The sequence below is a fragment of the Dermacentor albipictus genome, chromosome 8 (genome assembly GCF_038994185.2).
Source record: "Dermacentor albipictus isolate Rhodes 1998 colony chromosome 8, USDA_Dalb.pri_finalv2, whole genome shotgun sequence".
Taxonomy (NCBI): Eukaryota; Metazoa; Arthropoda; class Arachnida; order Ixodida; family Ixodidae; genus Dermacentor; species Dermacentor albipictus.
In genome coordinates this window covers 85,907,822-85,935,411 of record NC_091828.1, presented here as the reverse complement: position 1 = coordinate 85,935,411, position 27,590 = coordinate 85,907,822, and the positions used below count along the sequence as shown (strand labels likewise).

The 27,590-nt window shown below is 47.3% G+C and overlaps 1 protein-coding gene across 11 annotated transcripts in view; it reads right to left on the bottom strand.

The window, feature by feature from the left end:
- LOC135898583 (GTP-binding protein Rhes-like) overlaps positions 1-27,590 on the bottom strand; it is a 354,348-nt gene that overhangs the window by 11,252 nt on the left and 315,506 nt on the right. For 9 of the 11 annotated variants that reach the window (XM_070523651.1, XM_070523652.1, XM_070523655.1 and 6 more), the window contains one exon: positions 9,861-10,185. In XM_070523651.1, the coding sequence (XP_070379752.1) occupies positions 9,861-10,064 (204 nt within the window). In that variant the 5' untranslated portion in view covers positions 10,065-10,185. Of the gene's footprint in view, positions 1-9,860; positions 10,186-18,937; positions 19,062-22,747; positions 22,956-27,590 lie in introns of those variants that run through there. The other 2 variants (XM_070523657.1, XM_070523662.1) reach the window with 2 other exon arrangements.

Genomic DNA, 27,590 nt, shown 5'->3' with positions numbered 1-27,590 from the left:
AAAGCGACAGGTCGAACAGTCGTAACGCGCGACAGAATACATATTTACGCATCACCGGCGACAGCGTGGGGAAGTTTCGGGGCGACGGCGTAAATACGCGACTGAGGGGTTGAACTGAAAGCTGGACGTGGACTAAACGTGACTCGGCATTTACTTGCACGCATACTGTACGTGTTACGTCATTTCTCGGGATCTATTCCTAGGTTATCATGCTTGATATGTTCTGCTCTGCTTTGTGTGCGTAGGTATTAGATTTTTCAGTTGCATATGCGCTTTCGTCAGCCCATATAACCGCCTCGTATCTGTCTTTCGGTGCGTCCGTCACAATATATATACGCGAAGGAAAGGAAGCGTGGACGACCATGTTCTACGTTTAAAATAAGGGAAGTACCAACTTTAATACCGCATTGCTTATGAAAGGCATCGCTAATTTATGCTTTGGTACTGCGGAACCACAGACTCTGCTTGAATCCATTATCTACACGAGAGAATGGGTGCCAATTCAAGTCACCGTCATTAAAAAACCGTCGCCGGTTGAACATTAACCATTCGATTACGACGTCTTTTATGTTAGTGTACTGGGTTCACCTTTTATGGATAAGAGAAAGGCCCGAGTGGAACAGCGCTCTGGAATAATGGTGTGCCCCGTGGAGTCTTTATATGTCCCCGAAGCTCCATAGATGAGCTGATTCATTCCTACTTGCGCAAGAAAGTTTCGTCTGTATTTGTACTGGTCGTCAGTCATCTTGTCTGAAGCCTCTTGCGCGTAATGTGGGCCTCAGAGATGGCTGGTCGAAACCATCGCTTGTTTTACCACGCTATGCATAGACACTGACCTTGCGAATGTGCCTTTCTCTGAAGCGTCTTGTATGTTGCGTCTCATCGGGCAAAATAATTTTTCAAAACGACAAAACGATTGCAACGTGTACGCGGAGATCTCCGAGGCAATAAACGTCACTAGGCGATTGCAGGCTAGGTGGAGCTAAGTACCGCGCAGCAGCGTCTTCGCCAAAGCTGGTGACAACTATGCACCACTAGTGGAAGCTGCTACGCATGCGCATAAAGCGGCTATTCATGAGCGGGCGAACGTAGATCAGCAGCACCGTGTGCAGCTGAGACTTTTAACTCGCAATCGCTTCTGCTTTCAGTCTCAATTATGTGCGGATAGCTTTTACATCGCCGTGTTTAGCTCGCACCAAAATTCGCGCGCAGCACGCAAGTACTCGAACCCGTCGTCTCCCGCGGAGAAGAACGCCGCAGACGTTTAGCCGAAGCGTGGGGAAATGGCTCACGGGAAATTTCGACACCTCGCAAACTAGGTCAATGAAAGAAAACACACGCAGAGACAAGCGCGACTTGTTTCAGCCTAGCTGATAACAAAGCTGCCCGTGCGCCTGTAGTATCGAGCCAATTCTTGGAATTACATGAACCCATAGTGCGTGTCACAATCAGTTTGACCCGATGGTGTTGACGACACAAGATAGACCCCGGCCATTATTCGGGAAGAGGTGATTCCTTCTCGACTTTCGCAATGCAACGTCTCGTCGATGTTTCGGAGAAGCACCGTCGTTGCAACGCTGCAGCTGTCAACTCAATCACTTCCGCGAAGGAAAACCCTGTAGCCATCGACGCCTCGTCTGCGTCCCGACATATGTTTGTTTGTTTGTTTGTTTGTTTGCTTTACTGTTTCTTTAATCCTTCTTGGCCACTCGTCTGCCTCGGCAACCATTCGTCTAGAACTCGATCTGTTCCTATTCGTCACGACTCCTTTTTTATTACACATTGATCAATCTTCGCTGACTAGATCAGCGAGAACTTGTGATCTTTCGACCTTTTCCGATTCCTAAAGCCATATCTAATTAGCTTCTTTTTTGTGTCTACATTTAGTACGTCGCTTGCTTTTTTTTGTTCTCGCTTTTCTTAGCTTTTCTCGCGCAAAAAGAGCGTCTCGATATTTCTCGGTTCATCCCAATGTCTTCAACACGTTCTTTCATCTCGCCGGCTTTATGTGGGAAAAGCGTAAGCGTTCAACCTTTCTAGATTGAGAGAGCGATATCGAATTATCTTGCCCCTTTGTTATCTGATATACATTCAGTCTCCCTCACATTTCGCCTTGTTAATTTTTGTTTTCATGATAAGGAAGACGCTCTCGACAAAGTAGACACTCACTACATTAGACAGGCGATCGCACTCTATAAAACTCTGTTTTTTTTTCTCGTTAAGCAAAGAAAGAGTAAAGTGGCTCGGTCGCTTGAGAAAAACCAAAGGAAAAGCTCGGCTAACAAGGCCCGCATCAGAGGCACGCGACGTTCCCCTTGCGCGACTGCGTATGAGAGAGGCGTTGTCCGCCCAAGTTTCTAAATACCAAAGTGCAAAAAGCCAATGTAACCGACACCCTCCACATTGTTTGAACGTGCCTTTGGAAGCGATAGAGGATCGTCCACTGTAACCGTTGCGCGGCCTTGACCGGTATCTTATGGAAGCCCGCTCAGGGAGCTTCGTTTGCTATTCAGCTATCGCGATGCCTAAGCCCTCGCCATTTTCATTACTCATTCATTTCGCAGAGGCGCTCGGGAAAGCACTTATTTATTTTCACTTACCCTTTTGCTCGTACGAAACGGTGCACATCATTCCCAAGGAATATCGATAATCCTTGACAAGGACAGAAAATAGCGAAATATAGAGGGCCCCGGCTTAGCCTTCGAATTTCGAGTTGATGGATCTTTTTGCGTGACAAGAAGAGCGAAACAAAAGGCGTGTAATGAAATATAAATAAGTATAACCCCGTCATCCTATTGTGTTTTATACGCACGAAAATGACCACGAAGGCTATGAAAGAAAAGATGGCATGGCATATTGTTTCGTGGGAAGAACTTCTCTACAGGTGGCCAAGGTAGTTACCCGACAGTGTAACATGACAGCAGTTTTTAATTCTACGGGCCCAACTATTGAGCCCTATTGATGTGTATAGCCAAAACCGGCGTGAACTTGTGCATCTTATCCCTTATGGTCATTACGCAAACGTGAGCAAAGCAAAACAAGAGATATCAATATTTGTCGTCATTGCATTTCCTCAGGTAAATCAGCCCAAGACGAAATTAAAGAGTCTGTAGCTACCCGGCAAAAGCAGCCAAAAAAGAAAAGAAAACACGCACAAACAAACGTAGCCTCTACGAATGGACCCTCAATAGCTCATTTCACTTCGCAGCGCTTGCTAAATCAAGCTCCGCTAGCGAGGTATACGCTGACTGAAATGTCATTTTAACGTATCTCCAGCCAGAAGGTCGTTTATTACGTAACACCGCATCATACAGCTTACGTACGTGGGCGCCAGAAAGTGAGAGGGCGCACACGCAATGCGAGTTGTTTGTTTCTAGGCGCTTCTTGAAGTTTAACCTCACCAAACCTTGGCTAATGAAAGCGACCGAAGCTTAGATGTAGTAGTGCCTTAGTCCCCCTAGAATGAAGAGGGTCCAACACCGCAGAAGTTTTTGACTGCTCGAGATTACGAAACTTAACTAAGAGGACCTACAGACACTGACAGCGCAAAAAAAAGGAAATGTACCACATATTCTGCGAACTGTTGCCATAGCTGAAAGGCTGGTTGGTTTCCCCAAGGTCTCGTTTTAGATTTCTCCCATTGCTTACTCTTGTGATCCTTTAATTCATGGCGCTAACGCGTTGCCTAACAATGTCTTTCTCGTTCTTCTGCCTACCTCATCAAGCCTTTCGAACCGAATCTTTCGATGACACTTTGTTAAATTAATTTTGTATTCGCTCATAAAGCTCTCTGAGCTCCGCACTTGGCCAAATATTTTTAGTCTGCCCTCATGAAGAATTGTGTTCGACCAACATTTTGGCTTCTCCCTCGGCATTCTGGTCCTGATCGTTTACGAAGTAAAAAAAGACAAAAAACTATTGCCCAGCTTCGAAAAGAGGAACGTCGAATAAACATGTTCATTTGAGTGCTGTAGTGCTTCGGTATTGGAAACGAATGCCCATCAAATGTAAATAAATAAAGTCATAAAATAATATAAAAGGATAAGGAAAGCCTGAAAACACACTATGCTTTCTTGCTCCATTGCCCGGTGCCTCCTCTACATAACCGTTATTTGATTTCACACCTCAAGGACATGTACTCAAATCATGAAGCTTATGTTTGCGCGCTGGCTTATTATTATTTTTTTTCGGCCCCGGCATTGTTCTTTGCAAACACCGAGACGCGCACCCACAAACACACACTCTCTCATACTGAGACACCCACTAACGCATATCGCAGAAAGCGCAGTGCGCTCTTCAAAGCAACACGTAACTAGTATTCAAGCAAACATAACTTGTGCATTGGAGCTGCACTGGCGATAATGTGACCGCAGCGGTGACTGGTCAGGCAGAAAAACCTTTCAGGCTCTGTATAAAAACTGAGCTGAAATCAGCGCTTACGGTGTAAGTTGGCGTTTTATTTAATAGCACACAATTCCGTACAATAGGTCACAAAAACTGACCATACTCTAGAGCTTCGACCATCTAGTACACACATAACGTACGACACGGTCCATTCTGTACGCATGCTTGATACCACATTTGGGACGTAAACGTACAGTTTGGTCCACTGCAGCGCCCACTGGCCGAAAGGTCGCATACTGTTCCACTGGAGCCACACTGGTCCAGTATACCGTGTCATACCCCTCTCGTCTGTACACTGTAGTGCACGTACACCTCTGTTCGTTATTGTGTGTGTACGCGACTTCGTGTTGCATCTACCTCGACGCCCGCATCCTTTCCTAAGCGTGGCCGCAACGTAAACCGATGTGCCCCGAGAGAGACTGAGGCGTCTGTTTAGGCATGTTCGTAGAGCATGAATGGTGGTGGTGGTGATGGTAAGAACTTTATTAACAATCCGGCAAATTCGTGGCCTGGGCCTAGGCCGACCCCGAGGAGGTCCGGAGATCCTGTCTCCTCGCCGCCTCAGGGACTTGCTGGATAGTTGATTTTCGAGGTTTCAGCTGCGCAACGCGGCCGTCAATCGCGCCGCAGCTTCATCGGGGGAAACTGCATTTTCTTTGCATATAATTTCACATTCCCAGAGAATGTGTCTAAGAGATGCGTGAGCCCTGCCGCATAGTTTGCAGTTATCATCTGAGTAGATGTTCGGATGTATCCTTCTGAGATGGACGGGGTTGGGGAAGGTCTTTGTTTGTAGCTGCCTCCAGCCTACTTGAGAAATCCAGCAACCTAAGAGCATGAATGCAGCTTTTTTTTTGCGCACAAGAGAAGGACGAACGAGAGGCCGAGACACACGAGCACTCACGTGCCTCAGCCTCTTCATCGTCCTCGTCTTGTGCGCGAAAAAACTGCACCCGAGAAAGACACGTGCCGTCCATCCTCTTGCCGCTCACCGCGCGCCAGCCACGCGCCAATCGGATTAAAGCGCAAGCACGAGACATTTACGAGATTCGCATGACAGCTTGTTTGTTTGGCCCGCCCGCCTCTTCTCGAACAGTTTTTTTTTCCCATCCTGCGCCGGCCTTTTTTTCATTTTCCCCGCGTTTCATCCCTAATACGCGCAGGCCGGGGCGAAATCCCCCTTAAATTTATTTCGGCACTTTCGTTCACCCTGACCTAAACGTCACGCAGAGTTGTCACAGAAATGCAAAAGTAACATAGAGAGCGGGCACCTAAGTGTTTTGTTTGCCTCGGCCGTAGAGCGACAAATTACAGAGGGGGAGGGGAGGCAGTCGCTAGAATAAAACGTCAGCGCCTTTCGTTCGGCGCCCCGATGTACAGCCAGAGCCGTGCCTGGGTACGAGGACATAACTCGTACGCTGCCGCACAAACACGACACGCCGAAACCACTGACCCAGTTTTCACGCAGCTGTGCAGTCCCCTCCTGGGGCTTTTGTTTGCCTCCCTTCCACGGCACGTGGCGCGATCATTCGCTTGCAGAAAAAACTGCGATAAGAGATGGGGGGGGGGGGGGGGGGGACACGCAGCGATGACGCCAACAGTCGTACAGCCCTAGAGTCGAGAGCGCGCTAGGACGGTAGACGTCGAGAAGAAGGCGAACGACGTCGGCAGAAGAGTGTCGCACGAACGTCCCCAAGAGCACTCTATTTAACCACGTCGCTGAGGCGAAGAAGTTTGAGTGCTTTCTTTCTTCCCCCTCCCCCCCCCCCCCCCCCCTTTCGGGTGCTCGGTAAACTTGCGCGGGGCGCATTTCGTGAAAAGCACACGTGGTCGCTGACGTTTCTGTGACACTGGAAACGAAGACAAGCGAACGCACAAGAGAGAGAGAGAGAGAGAGGAAAGGGGAAAGGCAGGGAGGTTAACCAGAGGGGAAGATCCTGTTTGTTACCCTACGCTAGGGAGAGAGGGGAGCGGGAGGCAAAGTGATAACAAAGTAGCGATAAAGAAAGCGAGGAGCATAGACATACAATTACAGTCGGTCACTGTCGCAGGAAGCAGCTTGTGGAATGCTAGAGGGGCCGGTGGGAACACGGGCTGTGAGCTGGTTATTGCTGAGTGCATCTACGCGTCTATTAGACCCTGTAAAGCACACTTTGTTTTTCGTCACCCAGAAGCGGGTTTCGTGTAGCAGGGGCCGACGACCGAAGACGACGGGTGGGAGTGAAAGAGCTGCAAATGGCGTTAACGCAGCGGTGAAAGATGGGGGGGGGGGGGGGGGGGAAACCACCGAATCACCTTTACGTGTCGTTCGAGTTCCTTAATTCGTCGGTATAACCGCTGGGGAGGAGGTGTGCTATATAAGGCTTGCATACAGGCCCCAGTTGCGTGCACACAACACACGACGCACTCGTTCGCTCGCACGCACTGACGCACGCACATAACACATGCGTGCGCGGCCACACCGCTCACGGCATGTACGGTACTCGGCGATTGAAATTAAATTAGATTATCGGGTTTTACGTGCCAAAACCACTTTCTGATAATGAGGCAAGGCGTAGTGGGGGACTCCGGGAATTTCGACCACCCGGGTTTCTCTAACGTGCACCTGAATCTAAGTACACGGGTGTTTTCGCATTTCGCCCCCATCGAAATGCGGCCGCCGTGCCCGGGATTCAATCCCGCGACCTCGTGCTTAGCAGCCAGTACTCGGCCAAGGAAACGCGACAGTCGGGGGAAGTCGCTTACGATGGCGATTTCTATAGGCGCACGTGGAAGCCAGGTGTTGCATTGTGGTATACCGCGAGGGTGAGCGTAACTAACTTTTTTTGCTTTTTTTTTAGCAGTATAGGGGGTGTCTGAGACCCGACGTCTATGACGTATTTCCTGCACCCGACGAGATCGCTCCCCACGCGTTAAACAGGCCAACGCGTCGCCATTCAAGATCGGCATTTTAAATCCAGTGAAATCTGCACACCGGGCACCCATTACTGCTTCTGGTTGCAGGTGTAGGGTAGCCAACCGGGCACGCACTTAGTTAACCTCCATACCTTTCCCTCTTCGTTTCTTCCTTCGTTTCTTTCTTTCTTTCTTTCTTTCTTTCTTTCTTTCTTTCTTTCTTTCTTTCTTTCTTTCTTTCTTTCTTTCTGGATGCAGGCGAAAGGGTTGTGGCCGTCGCAACCACAGGCTGCGATTGTCGCGACTTTGCCACTGTCGCGTTTCGTTCTGCCAGCACTCTGCCTGTTCACCTTTCGTACAATGGATCTGAAGCAAGAGGGAATTTTTTAGGGAGTGCTCCCACAGCACGCTTCCCGTTACGAAGGGACATCGGGACGTGGGCTGTCCGCAAGTAGTGAGTAGAATTTGATCAGGAAGTATCCCCGGGGGAAAACGAGAAAGATGCAATGAAAGCAATGTCTGCTTGTTCTCTTTTTTTGCAAATACACGTATCGCGTTAGGCACTCACGCGGTCAACGTCATTATCATTCCATCTCGCTCTTCTACGTACCTCCAACCCCGCTTCCCCACCCTCCGGCCTTTTCTACCTTTATGTTTTTTGCCCCTCAATATTATTGCGCTATATCTACCCGAGCGAAATGATTACACTATAGGCACTCGCATCCGTCGGCCGACCCTCAGGCCTGCGATATGTAATTCAAGGATAATAATGACAGCTGGCACTTGTGGCGGTAGTCGAAGGACCTTTCGGTCCCGCAGAGCCATTACCGCACTGTCAGCGAGCACACTCGAACGTAACCCGCGTTACTTAGCGTTAGAAACGTTCCGCGAGGTTATCAGCAACGGCCAATCCACCCGATCAGGTCACGGCGCAATCTCGCAGTACCACACGTTAAGTGGCAGGCAAACAGCTCCACTTACCCGCCGAGGTTGCTGAGTGGCTATGGTGTTGGGCTGCTGAGCATGAGGTCGCGGGATCGAATCCCGGCCACGGCAGCCGCATTTCGATGGGGGCGAAATGCGAAAACACCCGTGTGCTTAGATTTAGGTGCACGTTAAAGAACCCCAGGTGGTCAAAATTTCCGGAGTCCTCCACTACGGCGTGCCTCATAATCAGAAAGTAGTTTTGGCACGTAAAACCCCAAATATTATTATTATTATACAGCGCCACTTATGCCTGTAGGCTACGCGGTATTCTGGGCGTATTTTCTGGGCTACAGCACCTCGCCGAGAATCATAAAGGGAGCACACACTGAGGGGGCAAGGAAGGGAGACGGTGACCTTGCCTTTATTATTTACGCGAGTATCCGGACACGGAGTTGCGTGCGTGTGCTGCGGGTCGTGCTATACTGACTCGCTCGTCGGTCTCGAATCACGCATGAGAGGCGGAGTTCCGTCTGTGACTCACTTCACGGAGCGTCGGCAAACGTGCCTGCAATAACATGTTCACCTTCACTTGATGCCGCAATAAGAGGAGCCCGGTTCGGTTGCGTGACGGCGGCAGTCCGGCCTTTTGAGAATGGAAAAAATATGTTTGCCACCAGAAAAGAAAATAGAGAGGTTGTGGGCGATAGGTAGCGAAGTGCACATAAGAGTGACCTAGCTGTATAGAAAGAAAATACAGTAGACGGCTTTTGTTAGGAACTTTACAGTTGGAAGCCCTCTACTGTCTCTATCTATCTATCTATCTATCTATCTATCTATCTATCTATCTATCTATCTATCTATCTATCTATCTATCTATCTATCTATCTATCTATCTATCTATCTATCTATCTATCTATCTATCTATCTATCTATCTATCTGTCTGTCTGTCTGTCTGTCTGTCTGTCTGTCTGTCTGTCTGTCTGTCTGTCTGTCTGTCTGTCTGTCTGTCTGTCTGTCTGTCTGTCTGTCTGTCTGTCTGTCTGTCTGTCTATCTATCTATCTATCTATCTATCTATCTATCTATCTATCTATCTATCTATCTATCTATCTATCTATCTATCTATCTATCTATCTATCTATCTATCCATCCATCCATCCATCCATCCATCCATCCATCCATCCATCCATCCATCCATCCATCCATCCATCCATCCATCCATCCATCCATCTATCTATCTATCTATCTATCTATCTATCTATCTATCTATCTATCTATCTATCTATCTATCTATCTATCTATCTATCTATCTATCTATCTATCTATCTATCTATCTATCTATCTATCTATCTATCTATCTATCTATCTATCTATCTATCTATTTTTCTCTCTGTGTTTGTCTGTCTATCTGTGTTTGTTTGTGCGTCTGTGTTTGTGCGCTTCTCAAAACGCACTATGCGCCAATAACACACGTGGCACCGAGCTAGAAATAACGTACTCAGTTGGATAATCCACCCGCCCTGTTTCCAAGGGAATGCTCATACCGTCCGTCCATCCACATCCGTCTATCGCGCACGGCTCGTGCTCGTGGGAGAGCAGGCGAGGAGAGACAGAGAGGCCACTCGGAGCGCTCACCTCTTCGACGGTGGCGAAGTAGTCGACGGGGAACTCGTCGTACAGGAACTGGTGCACGATGGCCGTCTTGCCCACTCGGGCGGCTCCGAGCACCACGACCCGGTACTGGTCCTTGGCCGGGTGGTGGTGGTGGTGGTGGCTGTGCGCGTCTTCGTGCGGGGGCTGCAGCGCCGATAGCGACGGTACCTGGCCCGTGCTCGGCATGGCGATTCTGGGCCGCCGGTGAGCCCGATTACCAGCGACGGGGAGGACGACGACGGGGTCGGCAAGTGCCGGATTAGGCGGACTCCTTGTCAGACGCGGCCTCGAGGACAGTTAGGTGCACCTGCGTAGAAGCGTCGAAGGGAAATGGCGAGATTAACGGGATGTTGGGTACGTACGGTGCGTGCCCAGAATGGGCTCACAAAGCATTCTTGATTCTCCACAAGGGGAACATAGTGCGCTGCGCGATACGCAAGACCAACAGCACAGTACGTACGAAGAAGAAGAAGAAACTTTAGTAAAGAACAGTCCGGCAGCTCTTGATATGGTGGCCTCAGGTGACGGCTCGAAACTATTTTTTTTTGCTGTAGAAAATAGACCAATGCGCAAGATGAGGCACTGTCTAGCTCAATCTCTCCAGGGCAATTACATGAATGTAGTTACGGGAATTGTCACGCAGTTTATTTTTGTGTTAACGTTGAGAGAAAAACGTGGCGGACGATGCCTGAAATTAACGATTAGGCAAATCCATAAGGAACCTTTAAAGCTAAGTCCAAAGACAGCAAAAACAGGGTGTTCGACGTTGCCACGACGGATGGCACCCCGGTACCCTTGCAGTAGAATTCCCGACATGCCTTTTTTTCTTTTGGCGTTGTCGCAGACAATACCCGATTTGGTTTTCATTGTGTACGAAACTGGCAAACAACCGCGATCGCTGTATTAAACTCATGAAAAATGCTGCTTCGCTGCAAACTTTAGGCGCGAACGAGCCTGTGATTTTTTCGAGAGGGACTAATCTGCATTTGGCGCTTATGTTTATTCAACGCTGAGCAGTGCATCTCAGCCATCCGCCGCGGTTTCGTAGTAGCTATGGCGCTGCACTGCCGGTCTAGACGTCTTGGGTTCAATCGCGGCCACGCCCTCTGCATTTAACTTGGCGAAATGCAATGAAACAAATTTAAGTGCACTTAGGCGCACGCTGTACAAACCTAGGTAGTCATAATTGAATAAACAAATTAATTATTGATCAATAAATTATTTACCTATTCTTAATTAATTAATTAATTATTTAATCATTACTTCGTGCATGAATAAGGTTATTATTAATAATAGACAAGATACAGTACAAGCGAAAACTATTCAGGAGGATGTCCCGAGGTCAAAGACTGTAATGGCACCTCCTGTACAGCGTATAAGTAAAAATATAAACAACAGTTGCAACGAAAAGTGTAAAATATTTTTAAAATATAGCAAACATAGTATTGGTTTAGGTTTGGCAGTGCTAATACAAATCAGCTGTAGACATGCTAGTACAAAAGTGTGATAATTATTATTACATGCGACTAATTACAGAACTATAACGCTATTATGAAAGTAAATGGATAATCAGACATAACCAAATGAACCATTAAGGCGTGCCTCGTAATTACACAATTATTACACTATTAAATTACACGATTAAAATTATATATTAGTGATGTTTAGCTGATAATTAGCGACTAATGATACCAGAGTTCATACGGTCAAAACCCTTGAGGTGAAGGCTAACCGGTTGCCTTGGCTTCAAACTACGCTCAAGCTTAAAGGCGGTGAACCCACTCATTCGCTCCCCCCTCCCCCCCCCTCCCCTTTTTTAGCGCCCTTTCTGGTTCTGCAAGCCTCCGGTCACGGTAGGCGCGGTCGTCCCACTAGTGAATAGGCGTAATTTACTAATCCCCAGCTTCGCATGGAAATTTCTCCTCCGTGTTCGTAGGAGGCACCCGGGAGTAAACACCCTCTGTCGGAGATTCACGCTAGGTTATAAAGAAAATAAAAAAAAGCAAAAGGAGAGCAAAAAAAAAACTTCACAATCATTCTTCAATCATTGGCTAAGCGGGAAGCGACAAATCGAATTTTTTTCACGACTTTCTTTTTTGTTCCTTCTTTTAAGCACTCGTGACTGTCTCACGTCTTCTAGCGAACTGCTTGCCCGAACGGATTCACCCGCCGTGGTTGCTCAGTGGCTATGGTGTTGGGCTGCTGAGCACGAGGCCGCGGGATCGAATCCCGGCCACGGCGGCCGCATTTCGATGGGGGCGAAATGCGAAAACACCCGTGTGCTTAGATTTAGGTGCACGTTAACCCATTGAGGGTCGACGCCGTAAATATACGGCGCCGCGAACAGGTCCGAAAATGGTCGATGCCGTATATTTACGGCGCCGTCTGTACGTTTAAAACGCGCGCTAATTTCCTCACTTTTTCTTGCCTGGCATGTGGTGCTACTATGTGGGAATACATGAAATTTTTTTCTCGCGTCTCTCTCTTTCAGTTTTCGTTCTATACTTCTTTCTTGCTCCGGCGCGTCTGCTACCGCTCGCGCATTGGCGCGCTCGCGGGCGCGCGGCGGTTAGTTTCGGTTTTGTTCCGCACGCGGTTTCGGCTTCTTTTGCTCGCAAAACTGATGGCTATCTCGTTCTTGTCACTCAAAGCGTGACCGCCTGTTACTCGCTCGGTTGTTGCTCACAGGGGTCTGCATACGAAGGATGCCGCCGTGCATGCGTTTCCTTTTTTGGCCCTTTATTCCGAAGTTGCCTCCCACGTCTGCTCAAGGAAGCAGTACCCAGAGGAGGTGCCATGTCTGCGCCAACACCACTCGGCAGCAAAAATATCGCTAGGACAGACTGATCCCTCAGGACCTAAATAAAGTCCTTCATACCATACAAGGTACATGCGCGCTGAGTGCAACAAACCGCTCTGCGTGGAGCCATGCTTCAAGAACTACCACACGCTGAAGAAGTATTAGTGCAAAAGGAACATTTGAGACTTGCAATAAATTTCGTGTGCGCATTCTTCTTGTGTATTTTTCTCGTGTGCACATTGTGTATAACAATGCGCCAATTTTTTGAAAATCTTATAACTTTATTTGCTATTTTTATTGTTTTTCTTGAATAAACAGTCCATATATGCTAACGCCAAACATTTTTTTCTCACTTAACGGTCACCCTAGAAAAATTACAGTAATTTTTTTTAGAAATAGCTCCCTCTGAAGAATTTAAATGTGCAATAAAAAAAATCGACCCTGAGTGGTCGCATGTGGCGAAAAAAATCGACCCTCAAAGGCTTAAAGAACCCCAGGTGGTCAAAATTTCCGGAGTCCTCCACTACGGCGTGGCTCGTAATCAGAAAGTGGTTTTGGCACGTAAAACCCCAAATATTATTATTATTATTATTATCACTTCTCCCGTCGTCGTCCTCCACTAATACAAGCACATCGCGGCGCGGAGGAGCCAGCGAGAGACGCGGTCCTCGTTTGGCAACACTTGGAACCACATAACAAACAAAACGAACAAAACAGTGAACGAAGCTGAGAGACTTGGCCTTCGTAGACTGCCACAGCTCAAGGTTCTTATCGCGTAGCGCATCGGCGCCTGTAGCGGGAGGCGAGGGAATACCCTCGCGTTCCTAATGACCCACTTTCAGCGCAGCCGGTGAAAGACAAAAAAAAAAAAAAAAAGAAAAGACAGCAACGCCGCTTTCCCACCTGGCAAGGGCATTGCAGTGTAGCCATACCCCGCTTACGCAGCGGAAACGGCTCGAGGCTATCGTATTTCATTGACTTCGCTTGCGCGTTGTCGAAGGGAAACGGCTGCTCCCAACACCTGCCGAACTTGCAACGTTGGATTCAGACTGGGATGCATAGCGCAAAAAATTACGCAGGGACAAGCAGAACACAGGACGACTTGACGACAGGCTTGTCCCTGCGCAATTTTTTTGCGCTATGTATCCCAGTCTGAATGCATCCCACCAACACGCCCAAACTTCTTTCCCTGCTAAAGTGCAACGTTGGCTCACCGAGTCGTTTCGGGCCGCGTTCTTTGCCGAGGCTCGAATTATTTATGCGCTTTCGGTTCGCGCGTGCTCGTTCCATGTGGCACGTGCAGGGCGTGATGGGGTGCGAGAACGTTCGAGACTTTGGAATAACGAATCCAAAGTTGCCGCCCCATTCGATTCGGTCTTCGAAGATTTAATGGTCGCCATTCGGTAAATGAGGATATCTTTTTTTTTTCGAATACTTTCCGAATGTTCGAGATCGTCACACGCACGCGCGATGAAACACAAAAAATCAGTGGTTTTTACAAACGTACGAAAAAAAAAAATTGCGTCCCTGCACCCTATAAACAGTAGACATAAAACACGAGAAGTTCGTTACGTAAGTCCTGGAGGCTACGTTTCTGTGAGAGTCACAATTACGCGTCTATAAAGCGATCATTAGCATTTCCCGAAAAAGCTTTTGTGTATGCGAAGAAGCTTCTTATTTTTTTTTATAGTGTTCTTTCTTAGGGGGTTACGATGAACAACGCATCACACCGCGCAAATGTTGGAACGGAAACGTGCTAACGTTGTGGTCATACTAGGATGCGAAGATAATTTTATAATAAATGTGGAAAGCCGCCTGCTCATTATTTTTAAAACTTAAAAAAAATCTGTTCCATATTCGGTTTCATTCGACGCGGTGGCCTGCACTATTCGATTAGTCTTTGATTCGGTCTCGAGAATCACTATACGCACACTTTTATAAGAGTGGTCTATATGTGCGCCCTAGATTACTGGAATAAGTAGCAAAAGCACGGGGGGGGGGGGGGGGGGGAGAGGACGTTCACAAAGACGTGATTAATCATTGCTACTTGATAAACTCTAAACGCATCACATAGCTAAGCTGACCCTCCCCCATCACCTATTCCTCCCCTATCATCCCCGTTCTACGAAGACGAGAGGGCGATTTATGACATTTCCATTTTTTCTGTCACCATTTCTCATTTTCTTCGGAAAAGCCATGTTAAAAGCGCTGTTTACAGAATGTAATATTTTTTTTGCCGACATTCTTTCTCTGGGGGCTTCCTCACTTGGGCACTACCACAGGGATTTGTGCTTGGTCGCGTAGAAATTACGGCTTGCTTCAATAAGATTTTCGTGATAACTTGTTGGTATATAAAGTCACCAGACATTTTGCTTGGCGCAAATATCTGTTTTCTTAAGCAATATTTACGCGTTGTTTCTTATTCCACGCGACTCTTGGCCGATTCGCCAAAGTGGGTATGGCCCATGTGTGAAGGAAAGCGAAACCAAACGAAACCTAACAGAATTGTGATTTGCTCGTGTTGATTAGCTCCGACAAAAAAAGAAGAAAAAAGAAGAAAAGAGGTTGTGTCCTAAAAATTTTGTCATGCCGAAACGAAAAGAAAAAAAATTTCCTACGCAATAGTGAATATATGGTGAAACATAGTGAACGTTACTTAATCATAGCTAAAATCTGTCACACTGAATAAATAACCGACTGGAACTACACAATCAAGAAATACAATACATTTCGCACTAGCATTAAAAACAGTTCGATAATAGATGCGCTATATATGCGGGGAATATGAACAGAGTCTAAGACGGCAACGTATGCACAACGCTCAATGCAGAATCGGCCAACGAATGAGCAAGAGCGAAAAGGCAAAGGTAAGACATAGAGGTCAACAAGAGACACATCCAGTTTGTTACCCTATGTAGAGGTATTTAAGTTGAGGGATGGAAAAGCAAAAAGAAAAAGAAAAGATGGAGATAACATGGAGGGTGCCACTTCGTACGGAAGTGCACCCCTAAACTACAGTAACTCACGTTGGCCTTTTGGACTGCAGGAACTGGAGTTACTGGCCGTATCGCTACCAGGGCACGTGCGCCATGTGGCCCCCGTGCAAGTAGGTTTCTAACCGAGGACGACTACGAATACGGGGGGATCTCTACGTGGTGGGGATGCAAAAGACGCCGGCCACCGTAGCGAGGCACAGATGTAGAGGAAAGGTATAACAAATACACATAACAGTACGAATGGCCTCGAGGCCATAACCCGACAGCGCTGACGCAATGGTGCGTCGAGCGCCATCTTGGGGGTGGGCTTTGAAAGAGATAGATAGATAGATAGATAGATAGATAGATAGATAGATAGATAGATAGATAGATAGATAGATAGATAGATAGATAGATAGATAGATAGATAGATAGATAGATAGATAGATAGATAGATAGATAGATAGATAGATAGACAGACAGACAGACAGATAGATAGATAGATAGATAGATAGATAGATAGATAGATAGATAGATAGATAGATAGATAGATAGATAGATAGATAGATAGATAGATAGATAGATAGATAGATAGATAGATAGATAGATAGATAGATAGATAGATAGATAGACAGACAGATAGATAGATAGATAGATAGATAGATAGATAGATAGATAGATAGATAGATAGATAGATAGATAGATAGATAGATAGATAGATAGATAGATAGATAGATAGATAGATAGATAGATAGATAGATAGATAGATAGATAGACAGATAGATAGATAGATAGATAGATAGATAGATAGATAGATAGATAGATAGATAGATAGATAGATAGATAGATAGATAGATAGATAGATAGATAGATCAAATGATAAATGGAACGTAGGGAGGTTAACCAGGACTGAGCCCTGTTGGCTACCCTACACTGGGGAAAGGAAAAAGGTGGTCGAAAAGTTTAAAAGAAGAAGAGAAAGTCCACTGGGGATATCATTCAGTCCGGATCACAGATGGTGACTCAATCCGGTAGCTTTCAAATATCGCAGCAGCACTTTTGTTGCTTTTTGTAGCTGCGATATGCGAGGCCATGGTCTCAAGATCTCGTTCAAGGTGAACGGTTTTCTATCTAACTGATTGAGAGCTGTGCAGAGGTCGTGTCTTTCATGAATCTAGCCTGGGGATGAGGAAACATGCACGTCGATTCCCCCGTGTGTGTCTGCTCTCTTTTCCCGTAACCTCACCCGGGCGCAGGAAGTAACTCTTCGGAGCCTTGGGTCTGTAGTAGCCCTAAGATCATCGGTCATCTGTGCTTGGCGGTGACCGAGGGTGTCAGGGCTACTGCACCATCGATTCCCGCAAGAACGTCAGACACTCGATCGACACCGGCCTTTGGATGTGTCCCGCCACGGCCGCTGGGACACAAAGGCTGGACTGAATCCAGATCCCACAGTAAAAAATTACGACCGTTGGGTGAGGGACAACAAGTTTGCAAATACGCTGCTGCAGTTCTTGCACAATGCATGCAGACCTGGAAGCTTTCATTTAACTTTCTGTATGCCTCGCGGCTAATCCTCTCGAATGAAAAAAAAAAGGAAAGGAATTACGAACCTAGAAGGGAACGAAAGAAACTAACGTCATACAAGTTGCGGAGAACGATTCACAGGGGAAACCATTGGCGTCAATGCACGCAAGAAGATCGCGTGTGGCGCTGGAAACTGGTTACTGTTTTGGGGGAGACTCTTTCCTTAAGGTCGCGCTAATCGACGATTTCTTGAAGGTGATTTCTAGTTTGTGCAGAACAAGGACGCAGCAAACAACCTACAACCCAAATGTTGTTTGCGCTGGTCAAGAGTATTGGCCTGTTCCGCTAGAGCTAAAGGTCATCGCGTACTTTCGAATATACTGAAGCTATCAGGTGTCTATTGTACCCCGTGAATCATCTGCGTATGAACATAGGGGAAAGAGCAAGGACAATGATATTTCTTGAACTTTACAAAGCCGTAAATACAATTCTGTTTTTATTGGCTTGAGATACAGGCACTCCGTGTAAAGCTTGCTTTACAAGGTGTAGAAAAGTGGGTATCGTAAAGTGCACTCTTAGAGCAAACGTCTCCTTTGTGATACGCGACTGTGTCCTAAGCGTCGCATTTCTGGCACATTGTCCAGAAAAAAGAAATGAAAACTGTTTACACGAAGAATTAAACAGACACTTAAGAATGAAAAAGTGGTCTAAAGCTTCATGTCATACCTGAAATATGATCTACGATAGAATTTTGATTTTGTGTTGTAGTTAGCCATCAACCGGTGCTGTTAACGCAGTGCTGTTATTGCGTGATCACCCAGAAATATACGAATGAACAACTTATCAACCATCGCTTTACAATATTATCGCCTCTACGTGGTTACGGCAGGCAAGATCAAAAAAAAAAAGAACGCGCGCTTGCTGTTAACACTAACCTATGGCATGTGGGTGGACAAGAGGTGATCATCATCATCAGCAGCAGCAGCAGCAACACCTTATTTTATGTCCACTGCAGGGCGAAGGCCTCTCCCTGCGATCTCCAATTACCCCTGTCCTGCGCTAACGGATTCCAACTGGCACCGGCAAATTTCCAAATTTCGTCGTACTACCTAGTCTTCTGCCGTCCTCTACTGAGCTTCCCTTCTCTTGGTACCCATTCTGTCACCCTAATAGTCCAACAATTATCTAATCTGCGCATTACATGACCTGCCTAGCGCTATCTTTTTCCCTTGGTGTCTATTAGAATATCGTCTAAGAGGTGATGTGGTCAGAATATAGAATATCGTCATAAGAGCTGATATCTGTCGGCAACTAGGACTGCCAACTGAAACCTCCGACGAAACCATCGCTTACTGCTAGATTGCATTCCATAACCACAGCTTATCAGGACAGGCCGGCATGCAGAATGTAACGGCACACTTGCATGAGGACCCTCTCCGATCAATACCCCCGTTCCAACCTTATCGGCGACAACTGTAGCAAAAAGCGATGCCCTAACCGGCAGAGCTAAATCTGCGGTCTGTTCTTGTTCGACGAACAGGGCTGCAGAATAACCTGACGGACGCATTAAGACACTGCTCACTTGCTTGCTCTGAGCGTCGGCACCGACCTTCCCTAGAGCAAGATGCGGCAGCCGTACAATATAGGTCACCGCCTCCGCCACAGATGTGCGATCGCAAGTGGCGACCTTCCGAGCTTCGTTCGCGCTCAAGCGCATGAATAAGCAAAATAATAATAATGCTTTCACTACACATTACCTGTTCTTTTGCTTAACCAAGGAAGCGTCGGCGATGGTGGCAAACGAATAGATGTCGTGCTCTGTCCGCGAGTTGTTCGCTGCGCGTTATTTGGCTTCCTGCCCACGCGAGAAGGTCGCGTACGGCCGAGCGCCTAACTGACCGCGCGTTATTTTTGTATCTTCCTCGCTCTAACTAAATCGTCGATCGTTGTAGCTATTGGAACGTCGATATTACGCCGCTCTGTTAAAATACTAAAGGGCGCTGTTGCATTAGAAGCACTGCGCGTGAAGCCGCAGTCGAGTGCTAAGGGAAACATAAGATCAACGTTCCGTCCTACATTACATTTGCGATATGACACGAGGGCTTAGATAGACTAACTTCCAGGCCACATGGTGTCCGTTTAACGTGTCGGGTGGACGACTTCTATTTTTTTTTTCACTTTCTCGGTGAAGTTTAAAAAGCACCCGCCGTGGTTGCTCAGTGGCTATGGTGTTGGGCTGCTGAGCACGAGGTCGCGGGATCGAATCCCGGCCACGGCGGCCGCATTTCAATGGGGGCGAAATGCGAAAACACCCGTGTGCTTAGATTTAGGTGCACGTTAAAGAACCCCAGGTGGTCGAAATTTCCGTAGTTCTCCACTACGGCGTGCCTCATAATCAGAAAGTGGTTTTGGCACGTTAAACCCCATAATTTTTTAAGTTTAAAAAGCGTGACACTTAGGAGACTAAACTGTTACCACTTACAATCCAGACGGGAACATCGCTAAGTACGATGTTTACAAAGACACACTAAAAACGACGTGTAGGGCTGGCGTCGATTTTTACGTGCCTTTGTCTTTGTACTTAGCATTGTTTCAGCTTTAATGTGAATAACCAACTTGCCGATACCTTCACGATACGGGACGTGCAAGTAAGGGGACGTGAATGTATGGAGACGTGTCTGTCACGGGACCTGCCTGACTAGACGCGCTAACTACGGAGTTCATTATAGGCGATATGCAAGAGAACGAGAACACCAGCGACGAACAAGGAAGCAACGTGTGGCTTCGCAAGTGTATTCGTTCTGTTGCGCAATGTGCAGTGAATCCGAGTCGCCGCGCCTCCATTCCCACTTTTCAACCCGCGCCCAGTATTGCGAGCAACACAGACTCGGAGATTGGCGGCGCGTACTTGCGCGCATCTCGGAAGACGCAGAAAGTAAACGGGGCAGCGGATGAAGAGGGCCTTGCGTGAAAACATGAAGTGGTCCGTGAACAGATGGCGCTGTTATTAAAGGATCAAGCAAGCGATATCGTGGTTTGCGCTGTGATAGTAGGCTGCCGTCTCTCGTAGTAGGCTCTCATAAAGGCTAGTAGGCATAGTAGGCTCTCTAGTAGGCATACGCATAGTAGGCTCTCTGCCGTCCCTCATAGCTCAAGCCATACGGAACATCAAGACTCTTGCAATCCTTCTGATTAGGACGAAATTACTGTTTCGGCTTGTATAGATATAAAAAAAAAGTGTTCTGAACACGATGGAAAACAACTTCGGATAAAAGAAAACAGCAAGCTGTCTATTTTTTTTTAGCCTTTCTCAATGCGGCTACCTAGGTTGCACGGAAGGCGGTCTTGTAGTTGAGCAGGGTTGGGCCAATATAGCGCCACACTCACCGGACATTGGCCATACTTATAAAAGTACAACGACCATACACTAGCCGTCAATGGCCATCATATAGACGGCCGTACATTGTGCTGCCCATACAAATAGTCAGTAAAACGACGACACATTAGCCACAATAGCGCCTAAAAGGCTTGGACGTATCCAGGACAAACATGAACGCTGCGCTGCTTTCTGACTGTACCGACCAACTAAACCAAAAAGACTGCATCCAGGAGTCCACATGGGTCTGTTCACCATGCATCACCCCATATATATTGCCAGTACGCCGCCCACACGATAACCATATATTGAATATTATCGGTTCCGTTAACGTTGGGCCAACATTGGTCTACCTTTTCCATGCTGCTAGAGTGTATATTCCTTGGATTGCGAACACATCCTCTGATCCATGACGCTCGTTTATGCTAGCCTACAATCAGCGGCGCAATTCTACGCCCAAAGCCTTCTCTATCTCACACGAGCAGCTGTCACTGTGGTTCATTAAAACGCGAAATGCTCAAAAAAAAGAGAGAGAAAAAAAAAAGATCAACGCTGCGCGCGCTCTAACACCTGTTGTGGGGTGCACACACCGTTCCGCAGAGGCATCGGTGTAGTTGGCACAGTGCGTAGAGCCCTGTGCTCGTCGTTTGTGGTGCGCACTGGGGCGGATTTGGCCTCAGCCTGTGCCACAAAGTACGGTGCACATTTCGCCACAAAATAGAAAACTAACAGACCCCCCCCCCCCCCCCCCCCCTGCCCCCGCCCTTCGGTTAAACAGTTTTCGATACTGGCTAGATAAGGCCTCCCACATGGCGGAAAGGAGCTTCATCTATAAGGCTCGTTTAATAAACTATGGCATCACAATGCGCGTTCTCTTCGTTCTGTCACAGATCGGTTGCTGCGCACAGACTTGCGCGGCAAATTCCTCGCCTGCTCCACCTATACCTGTTTCTTAGCGAAATTAAAGTTAAGTAAATGAATAAACTATCAAACCATTCGGTCCTGGAGAAAATTGCATTAATGAAGACATGGGAGAGACAGATTTAAATCAATATTCGACTCTTTTTTTTTCACCTATACGTAAATTTTAGATGCACTCAGCGGTCTTGAAGTATACACGTAGAGGAAAGGGCACACATAGGAACGTGAATCGCAGGTACTTATTAAGATTCACAGCTTAGTTGACCTCTTCCCTCAGAAAGGGGTAAGCTAATCTCGCTCCTCGTTACATGTCAGACTGTGTGCTTGCCCGATACCTTTCTTTTATGTTTTGTTTGCCTATTGAACATAAATAAAGGAAGAGACTTAGTGAGCGTAATTTGTGGCGACTACTCCTTTTCACATAGTAATAACATTGGAAATAAGAATACTGTAAGCTAAAGACAAACATCCCAGGTTCATCAAGCTGGAGCAAAGTGAACTAAATATAGTAAACGGAATGCGCATTTAGTCCGAGACAGGTTGCCTCACACGCCGACAAAACGCGGGGAGAAGTTGCATCACACGCGATATAGAGCACCGAACAGACACAGGAGCCCGCAATACAGTCCCACAACTATTGTTTGTTTGTTTTTGTGCATGTCTTTAATAATAGCGACAGTATGAAAAGTCTGGCTACTTAAGAGAGAACCATACTGAAATTGTAGCTAAATGCAAAAAGAGAAAGCATGCACACTAAACGAGACGGCAACAAAGATGAAAAAAAAAGTCAGTCTCTGACATGCACTTGGAGTAAATTAAACTCCCACCACTGAATAAGTGCATGACACCAATTTATAACCATCGTTACATATATGCCCAATTCCCAATCGGAGCGTTACATGCGCGGAAACTCAACATACTCGCTGCCCACGAAGAAAGATCCGTGTTCACAACAACGGGCGTAGGAAGCGGATAACTCAGCGCGATATCAAATTGATCTCCGGAGACAACCAGCATTTCGAAGCCCACTCCACCGTTCCGCACCCTTCTTCCCAAGCTTCACTTAATAATAATAATATATGGGGTTTTACGTGCCAAAACCACTTTCTGATTATGAGGCACGCCGTAGTGGAGGACTCCGGAAATTTAGACCACATGGGATTCTTTAACGTGCGCCTAAATCTAAGCACACGGGTGTTTTCGCATTTCGCCCCCATCGAAATGCGGCCGCCGTGGCCGAGATTCGATCCCGCGACCAAGCTTCACTTACCCGCGCAACCTCCGAAGGCGACTTGCTACTGTGCACTTAGCAGGTTGCTGCTCCTCAGACGCTGTGAGAAGAAGGCAGGGCCAGAACGAAACGAACCACGCTCAGAGAGCCCCAGGAGCCCCCGCCGACATCGACTGCAGTGCTTCAGCCGATCGCCCTTCGCTGCTGCCCGATGACACCGACTACTGCGACTTCAACGCGCGCGTGCGAAAAGTACGGCGGCACACAGCAGCGGGCCCCCTCCCCCTCTTCGCACTCTCCCTCTTCCTCCTTCCTCTCTTCCCCGGGGCCAGGCGTCGAACGCAGGCGCCGAGCACGTGGCTCGGGACCGAGGGCCGGTGACGTAGGTCGGCCGCGCCGGGTCAACAGCAGCAGCAGTAGCTGCAGCTGCGCCGACAAAGACGGGTAAGAGAAAAGAAAAAAAAGAGAAAAGAAGGGTGTGGAGGGGAAAGACACAATGGAGGCTGTGAGAAAACGGACAGCTTCTGGTATAAGCGCGTGTAACAGTGCCGACGCGCATAAATAAGCTGATCCTGGCTTTTTTTCTTCTTCTTTTTTTCTCCCTCCTTTTTTTATAGCGCGAGAAAGGAAATGAAGATGATAACAAATGCAGAGAGGGAGGGCGACGAAGGGAAAGACAGGACATCGAGCCAAGATAACGAAGGAGCAAAATGTTCGCTGTGAATACGAGATAGATATGTGTGCGAGAGCGGGGGCATGCACCGCTGAACTAGGCCAGACCATACTAATGTTTGTGTATTCGTGCCTTCTCCAATCTATCTATCTATCTATCTATCTATCTATCTATCTATCTATCTATCTATCTATCTATCTATCTATCTATCTATCTATCTATCTATCTATCTATCTATCTATCTATCTATCTATCTATCTATCTATCTATCTATCTATCTATCTGCCTGCCTGCCTGCCTGCCTGCCTGCCTGCCTGCCTGTCTGTCTGTCTGTCTGGCTGGCTGGCTGGCTGGCTGGCTACCGATTACCTACCCACCTATCTAGGCATCTTTCTAGCTGCCTGGCTATGTTGCTGTCCATCTGATAAACAAAAGATGTTCAAAAAAGGTGCAAAGAGAAAGGGAGAAGAAGAAAGAAAGAAGAAGCCAAGCAATTCTGAGTGCGCCATAGCGAGATACAGAGAAACAACGGTAGAGAGAGAGAGAGAGAGAATCGGAAACAGTCCGCATCTGAGCACCGCTTTCGAGTCGCATATAGAGGCCACGAAAACAGCCAGCTGCGCAGGCGTCTCAGCTGCTTCTATCATCGACGGCTTTTCTTTCCTTCTCGTTCCTTTGCCGACTCTCTTTCTTAACATTTGCCTTCCTTTTGAAACATTTCGGCGTTATTTCACTGTTCCCTTTTTCGCTTTTTCTTCTTTCTTTTCTTGCTGTCTTTTTTTTTTTCATTCTTCGTCGATCGCAGCTGCGGCAGCCGCAGGGCGTTGTTTCTCGCCCTTCCCTCCTCGCCTCCGCTTCGTCCTCGCTGGCTTCTAGAAAAAAAAAAGGGACTTACGATTCGTCGCCGCACTTGGCCTTACCGGGTGGCTCGAGGAGCGCTGGCTCCTCCGTCTCTATACTAACACGCTACTGTGCCCGGCAGTACTAGAGTACGTTAACCCTGCTTTCTCTGGGAAGTGCCCACTGTGTGGTTACGCGTTCTCGGACGTTTTCCATGTGGTGTGGGCTTGCCCTTCTAACCCGGCTTACCCTCCCCCCCTCCACCCCCCACCCACTTGAGAGAGCTGGGAGGCTGCCCTGCTCGGCTGCTCTACCTTAGAGAGCCAAAAAGAGCTCTTGTGGCTTGAGCCTGAGCTACCGCGGAGGTCACAGGGGCCCCGGACTAGGGACCCCTCCTAGATTTTGTAAGTGGCCGGTCCTTAAGATAGTCCTCAACTCCGTCTATAAATAAGTCAAACAAATGTTTACCACGACCACCCACAGCTGAAAGAGTCGTACGCATATGAAACGCGCGTCCTCCTCAAGCTGGGTTCGGATCTCCACAAACGAAGCGCAATTTCGACACAGCAATCGCGTGCTTATTTATACTTCCTGCTTCTTTTTTTCTTTCAGCACAGACGCGGGTAAGAACAATGTTCTCGAAGAGCAGGTAGAAGGGTCGCGTTGGCACAGCGGCTTCCACCCGAAACTCCGTATGGCACTGGGCGTACGGCATTCCCGCCGCTCTTCCTTAAAATAGCGAATTACCTTGCACACGTGCTCGTTCCTATGCCTGACGTCGCCTGACCTCAGAAGCCCACACAAGTAGTCCTGTTTCACTTTCATTCTCTCTTTGGCTTTCGTTCTTTTGTTCATTCTTTAGATCTTTTTTATGCGAATAATGGAGAAGCGGGACTGTCGGCAGGTGGGCATGTGTTGTTTGTTTGAAACTCCCCCACTCAGGAAAGAACAAAATACGTAAAATGACGACGCTATAAAGCGAAATTCTCTTGTATCGTGGAAGCTGTGCTCGTTGTGACGTCAAAGAAGGGTACGACTTGTGCGCTTTTAGGTGGAGGACTGCGCATAGAAAAACCGCTCCCTCGAACTTATTTTTCTTCTAAAGTTTTCAGCGAAGACAGCTGAATAAGGACCGGCCAATTCTTCTTTGTGCTCTGGAGTCAGGTATACGTAACGACTCTCGTCAATCCTCGCATTGACGTCACAAGTGGAATAACACTCGGTATTGCGCATAATATAGGTTCCCGGTCGCTATTCTGGACATTCCGCCATTTTCTTCGCTGCGTGACGTAGACACGACGCGAATAAAATGGCGCTGATGGCCCCATTTTGCTTTCGTGACAAGACGCCAACTTGACGTTATGCCTAAAAAACTGAAATGAAGGGACTGAACGTAAGGTTCTCGGTAAAGCAAAACAGTTTTCCTCCGCAGTAAAAACAAAGCAGCTATATCAAAGCGCATGATTATTCCGTCGAAAAACGCTTCTCGCTTCCGTCGTCTGCTGTGTACAAGCAGTCGTCTGCTTCATTAGTTAGGATGGGTGTACCCGGGAAACGGAATGAGTAATCGTATGTTGGCAACACGCTTGTTTTGTTCTTTGAGTCAAGATACGAGACCTACCAGTGGTGATGCGCGCATGTTCTATGCCACGTTATCGCTATGTCGCGCAACGCAAGTGACTCAGCCCGACTCGCCTGGCTGAGAAACGGCCGAATATCACCGATAGCGTTGTGCGCGCCAGAAATATCCGCTAGCGCGATGCAAGCGCCGGCGCTGCCATCTCTTGTTCAGTTCGCTGGTTATTCGCATCGCGGGAGGAAACTTCAAGGCGCCGCCTTGCGTACATCCCTTTCTATGAATTAAAAAGACACCGTTGTCATAACTTCTGATTGTGCGAAAAGGCATTAATCTTCATTACAATGCAAACGCAGCAGTGAAAAGTGGACAACACTGCAGAAAGTTTGCTATGTTGAAACAATATCATTTCGTATAGATGCGTTCTTTTAAAAAATGATGGACCAAAACACACATGCCAACACCACCCGAGAGCGATGCTAATACTATGAGCGCGCGTTATGAACAAAAGGTTTTCGGGGAAAATGTGGCGATACGCATTCCTCTCGGCCGCCATTGCATATGGCTGCTCATTAGCATATTTCGAGCAGCTCGTCACACCACAAATTATGGCGGAAGATCTCTGCAATGGCTGCCCAGCGTAACGTCACGCAACGTCAAATTGACGTTTATGAAACGGTCCTTCCTGTGACAATCCCCACAGCATATTCCTCCAGCCAATCAGCAAGCTCGGATAGCAGCTGTCTTGGATTGCCACCACATATTCGCGAAATTGCAGTTGCATTGCACTGGCTTCTGTACGCTACGGCTCACTTTCTTTTTGAAGCGTTAATGTCGCAATATAGCTGCCAAGGACCCAAAAAACAAATGTATTAGTCGATAAAATTTGCAGCTCCACGTCACGTTTCGTCATCTTGATGAAAAGGCAAAATTGCATTTCGCAACACTTCCGTTTCCCGGCACAAATTTCAAGGCACGTGAGCTCTCCACAGCCAATCAGAGAGTCAACATGGCGGATAATGGTGGCCGTGCAGCCGCCATGCGTGTCGAGAATAGCGCCCCGGCCACGATGACAAAAACAAGTCAAACATTTGAATTCATCTTAGTTTCGTCATGGAATCATTTCGTGTATCTATGGCGGTAGGGGATACAATAGAACTTGGGTAATCTTCGGTTCTCACAGTTAAGGTTTTTCGATTTCAGTTGCAATCGTTCTCTTTCTCTGTATACCTTAATTATTTAAACATGGAGCTTTCGGATTGAAAGCAATGGTTCGATGTCGAAAGTCGTATTCGATGTTCTTCTTTTCGTTTGATATCAACTCTTTCATGACTGCGAACGGTTATACCAGGGCCTGGTGCATGGTAGTTGTGAAAAACTAGTTGTTGAAGCAGTGGTAGGCTAAAGTTATTCGGGAATCCAACGGTAAAGTTGGAAAGAAGCATGGCCCCGGTTATTACGACGCACTTATAGAGAACGCCAGAATCCCAAGTGAAAAAGTAAGACATCAACAGGGATAATTACAAGAAAAGTGCACTTATGACGCGCAAGCGCTACCCTCAGCTCAGAGAGTGTCCCCGCGGTGGTACACCGATTTAGGTCTTTGCGATAGACCGCACAGAGTGAGAAAGAGTCTAATAGTCTTGAGGCCAAATATAGTTTAAAGTGCCGACGAATAGGCAAGTGTAAGTGTTGCTCAATCAAGACCTATACGCCAGGTTTTGAGTGAGTTTAACGATATACATGACAGTTCTGTCGTCACGACCACAAAAATGTCTCCTACTGATGGATCA